Source organism: Molossus molossus, unplaced genomic scaffold, assembly GCF_014108415.1.
Source record: "Molossus molossus isolate mMolMol1 unplaced genomic scaffold, mMolMol1.p scaffold_m16_p_17, whole genome shotgun sequence".
Taxonomy (NCBI): domain Eukaryota; kingdom Metazoa; phylum Chordata; class Mammalia; order Chiroptera; family Molossidae; genus Molossus; species Molossus molossus.
Window position 1 is genome coordinate 23,150,681 of NW_023425352.1, and position 5,038 is coordinate 23,155,718.

Below are 5,038 nucleotides of genomic sequence, written 5' to 3' on the forward strand. Positions count from 1 at the left end.
AAGAACAAGCCAGGGGCGAATTCCCAGACCAGGTCCCCTCTTTCAGCACCGAGCAGACCTCCTTCTGTTCTAGACATAGTACAGCATGACCCTCCCCCCTCCCCCAGCTGCACAGCTCACATCCCTATCCCTGCTTCTGCAGTCGCCTTGGAATTCGTCCTAAGTATGTTGAGCGCAGCTCCTGGAGCCGCGGGGCTCCCAGTCAGGCAATGAGAGCTGTCCTCTAGTTTAACTTCTGGAGGAACCTTGCTGTTCCGTGAGAGGGGCAGCCAAGCCCTGGGTTTAGGGGTTCCGGACCACGCCCCTCTCAAGAGGCCGGGCTCCTGTGCTGGGCCTCAGAGGACAAGCTCAGACACCGAACTAACTGCGATCTTTCTGTGGTGGCGCCAGGCTCTGGGCGTAGCCCAGGCGCGCAGAACACTGCCGTCGCCATCCTACGTACGTGGCTCCAGAACTTAAGCTTTCATCTCCTTCAATCAGTCAATAAACACTGCACCTCACCAGTGTCTCTCGGCTAGGTAAGGAGAGTGTAGAGAGATTTGGGGAGTGAAAGAGTCTGGCTCTGTGAGGGACACTCAGCCAGAAAGAACAGGTCACAGGTGGGGCAGATGAGGAAACCAGTTTATCATGACTTTGTGTTCGGCAGGGAAAGGGTGTATTCCCAGGGGAATCCTAGGGTGTGGCCTATGCACTTAGCCAAATTTCTCCTCCACCCAGTTTTTGCTTTCATACTGGGTCCTGCCCACATGGACCATATTCCCCATTCTGCTTGGGGAGGAAAACAGAGTGAGATAAACAGAGGGGCAGGCAATCTATCTCTAGACCAGCCCAAATGGAGTACTGACTGAGGGGATACCCTCCCTTCCACCCAAATGGCTCCAGCCTTCCTCCCTAGAGCCAGGGTAGGCCCCAGCTCAAGCATCCTCTCTGTACATCTGGCACACATATGCTTAGAAAGCAGGACCTACAGCTTCTGGAAGCCAGAGTCTTACAACCATAAAATTCAGTCTTCATGTGCACATCTGCATGAACCATCTGTGCATCTGTGTGTCTCAGTTTGTTCATAAATCTTTATTGTGTGCTTACTCTGCCTAGTCCTGTGCTAGGCATTGTTCAGTACAAAGTGACATAAGATATGGAGTTTCCAGAATGACAGAAAAAATTAAACATGGCCATATGCCCATCTTACTGCACTAACCTAAATCATGCTCCATTGTGCTCTCCTGGACAGCATACGGTAAACAGCAAAGAGGACTGCAGTTAGTAAGTGCAACTGGGACTTAGGAGATAGGGAAATTTCTAGATGGTTAGTTTTAAGAAAGGGCAAACTGAGGCAAGGCAAAGATAAGGGACTAGGAAAATAATAGCAGGAGCTGTGCAGAAGGGCAGTTAGGAAGACTGGATGAGCAGGGCTAGAAGAAGGGCTGCTGGAAAGCAAGGGAGGAACCTGTGGTCTGCACCTTTCTGTGTCTGCTCCACTCTATCCCACCTCACCCCACCCTCCACCCTGCCCAGGGACTAGCAGGAAGCTGTTACCTACTTCCTAGTCGGTCCATACATCTCCTGCATGGAACCCTTTGCATCTCATCGCCCCTATCCCTTAGTCTCTGCTTCTCTCCTTACCCTCCCCCAATTTTTGTCTCCCCACCACCACTATGTCTTCCTTATTAAAGGCATTCTGTGAAGGGGCTCTGCTCCCCCTTCTCAGATCTTTGCAAGAGTAGGGATGAACATTATCCCCACTCACCCACCCCCCATGGGCCAGGGCTTCGGACCTAGTAGTAATCCTCTCCCTCTTCACTTTCAGCTTCTTCCTCAGGAATCGGGTGCAGGGATGGTAGGTGGGGGATGCCTGTGGAGTTCAGCTGGTCTGCAAACACATGTGCGCAAAGGAGAGAGAACAAGAAAGAGGGGCTATCAGTGCCCACATACTCCAGTCTATGGGGAAGTCATGCTTGCATGTGCACTCACATGCACATACACACATGGATACCCACTAGAGGGCCAGAATCCACCACCATCCCCTCCTGCCCACAGAGCCTAGGGCTCCACCCCCTTACCAGGTGTGAGTACAGTCAGGCTAGCTGGGGCCTCCACCTGGCCCAGGGCATTGCGGGCCAGGCAGCGGTAGGTGCCCTCATCACTGGGACGCACAGCTTGAATCTGCAGCCAGCTTGTCACCTCAAACCTCTGGGGTCCACCCCTAAACTGTAACCAGAGGAGGAGTCAGCAGGGTCCTTCTAGGTGGGCCCTAGGCTGCCCTTGGGGAAGCTCTGCTCCCTTCCCCTACCTGCACAGAGATGTGGGGGTCATCTCCTGGCAGCTGAATGTCCAAGCCGTCCTTCCTCCACTCAATGGAGGCCATGGGGTAGGCAAACACCTCACAGCCAAAGATCACATCCTTCCCGGTCACATTCCAAATGTCATATGGGTGTAACACAATCTGGGGCTCTAGGGGTAGAGGTGGGAGGCCTGAGAACAGGATGTCACATCCAGCCCAGCAAGAACCCCATATACAAACCATTGTTTGTGGAGGGGCACACTATATGCTGAGGTAAATACACCTCCATGAACACAACATGACACTTATGTGTACCAGCGTGGATGCAGGTACACACAGAGTGCAAACACAGAGATGGAGACGTATGTGCAAACAAGATGCACAAACAAGCATACACACACCTCAGCTTGGCAGCCACAGTCTGTCCCTGATTGCTCCCCTGTCCTCATTCCACCCTCTAGGCCCCATCCCTGTATTTGTAACCAATACCTCCCTTCTCCACCCTCCCCCTTTTTCTAAGGTTCGGTTGCCAAAGGCCCAAAAAGCCGCCCTTCCCCCACCTCACCCTGGGAGCGGTGGCGTCCTAAATGGCAAAGGCAGAGAACCTGAAACCGACCTGGGCAGCAGGCAGAAAGCCTGGAGTTGTGAGAGAAAGTGTTGGGACCCCCACAGGGTGTTTGTTTTCCTGGCAGCCTCAGCCCAGCCAGACCAGTCAAAGCGGCTCAGGAAGTGAAAGTTACTAAAGCCGCCAAACAAAACTTGAGGTTAGAATGGCCCTGGGATCGGTAAGGAGTTAGAAGAGCTCCCTCCCCCACTAATCTCTCAAAGCAGAAGAAGGGGGTTGAGGTAGGGAGGGGAGTAGACTAGGTTAATAGCTTGTTATACAAAGCTGCCCAAATGAGACCTGATTGCATCTCACAGGAACTCAAGTCTGCCTGCCTGGCTCCAGCGGTCTGGGGCAAAATCCGGGAGTCTCCACTTTCTCAGTTTTGAGTCCAACAATTGGCTGTGTGTCTGCTCCCTCAGAGAGTTGATCCCTGCCAGTGAGTCTAGAACTTTCACGAAAAGCTCCGGACCCAAATCTTCAGGCAGTGTCCTCTGCGGACCAAGAGGGAGAATGGGCTCCTATACTGGACTCCAGGCCTCATTTAAATTTTTTTTTTTGCTCTGCTGGTAAAGAACCAATGCCGTCAGGGGCTAAGGAGCAATGCCTAGAGGAACCCCAAATGCTGTCGGTAGGAGACCCGTACCCGATTCGCAGGGCCCTGGGTGCACCACAGTGAGGTTGGCTTCTGGCTGAGCGTGGGCCGCTTCCTGCAGACGGCAGATCTGCAAGTAGGTGCGGCCGTCGGAACCGCAGAGCGGGCGCTGCGAGCGGCAGACACACAGCGGCTCTGGCACCTCTCCGCGGCTCAGGTCGCCGCCTGTGTCCAACCGGCACTCAAGCTGCTCACCACAGCGCCCGTAGAAGTGGGCGCTGGGGTCCAGGTCGCAGAGCTGGCCCTCGAGGTTGGCGCATTCCCAGCAGCAGCCGCAAGCGTCGCGCACCTGGCCGGCCAGGCAACCCCGCGGCGCGGCGCATTCCTCTGGCCGGCAGGGAGCGCAACCCTCGCCCTCCGCCAGCAGCCGCAGCCAGCCTCGCCGCAGGTAATCCGGGCCAGGGGAGGGCCGCGCGCTAGTCGGGGGCGTTGCCCACACCACCAGCAGCAGCAGTAGCAGGGGCAGCGCCAAGGTAGCTGCGGGCGGCTGTGGCATGGTTAGCTGGAAGCCCTGCGAGCACTCGCGGCATCAGTGGGTTTGTGCACCCTGCCAGGGAGGGAAGCCAGGTCAGGAGGTTAGAAGCAACCTCACTGTTCCTCGTACCAAAGTTTGACTCTAGCACTGCCCCCTCCCCTGCTACCTTGGAATCAAGTAGACCCTCAATGCCGAGGCACAGGGGTCACCCAGTTATGCTGAATGGTAATTGATTGGGCTGTTCTTGGGAGGTAAGAGAGAGGTGAAAGGGGTGATAAAGCTCAGGAGCGCACACACGCGCGCGCGTGTACACACACACACACACACACCATCACCACTACACACCATTCAACTCTGAAGTTTCCTGCCCTAAAGGTGGATGGGAATGGATGGCCCCCACAAGAAGTAAGGAATTATTAATAAGGGTTGGAAGGGAGGGGGTGATGTTCTGGGGTCCAGAGTGCTCACCTAGTGTCCGGGACCAAGCCCTTCAGAGCAGCCGTGACTCCAGTCCGATAAAGCAGGCAGTGGAAAGAAAGCAGAGAACAATTGGCTGGGCCTGCCAGCCACCTCTGCTCCGACTTGAGGATCTCTGAGAGAGCCCCACGGACTTGGACTCAGAGAGCAGCTCCTCCGCCCCTCTCTCCGCCCCTAGGCGTCGCACCCCACCTCCCCACCCCCACCCTACCCCCTAGTTCTGAAGCTGCCAATTTTATGCGGCTGCACGGGACCCCTCCAGGGCCATTTCCCTTAGCCTGGGCCAAAGTCACAGTGAGAATAGAGGACCCGTAACCGGATACCAAAGCTGGGAGAGGACCAGAGACGGGGTGGGAATAGGGGGTAGGGGGGTGGCTGACCCGCTAGGCCCTGTCCATATGACTTTACAGCCCATGGAGTAGGAGTTCTGGTGCCAAGTCTGGCGCTCCTGTATAGGGCAGGGCCACGCAACGTCTCCCCTCAGTCTAAACCGGCTTCCCGCGGGTGATTGCAGGCTTGTCCACCCAGCTTCCTCACCAAGGCACC

The 5,038-nt window shown here is 55.7% G+C and overlaps 1 protein-coding gene across 1 annotated transcript; it reads right to left on the minus strand.

Annotated features, from left to right (window-relative positions):
• Window positions 1-1,056: 1,056 nt before the first annotated feature.
• KAZALD1 (Kazal type serine peptidase inhibitor domain 1) lies at window positions 1,057-4,771 on the minus strand. Its single transcript, XM_036265191.1, has 5 exons — window positions 4,484-4,771; window positions 3,532-4,087; window positions 2,291-2,451; window positions 2,061-2,208; window positions 1,057-1,870 (listed from the first exon to the last, which is right to left on the minus strand). The coding sequence occupies exons 2-5, from the start codon at window positions 4,034-4,036 to the stop codon at window positions 1,776-1,778; spliced, it is 909 nt and encodes a 302-aa protein (XP_036121084.1). The 5' UTR covers window positions 4,037-4,087; window positions 4,484-4,771; the 3' UTR covers window positions 1,057-1,775.
• Window positions 4,772-5,038: the final 267 nt, after the last annotated feature.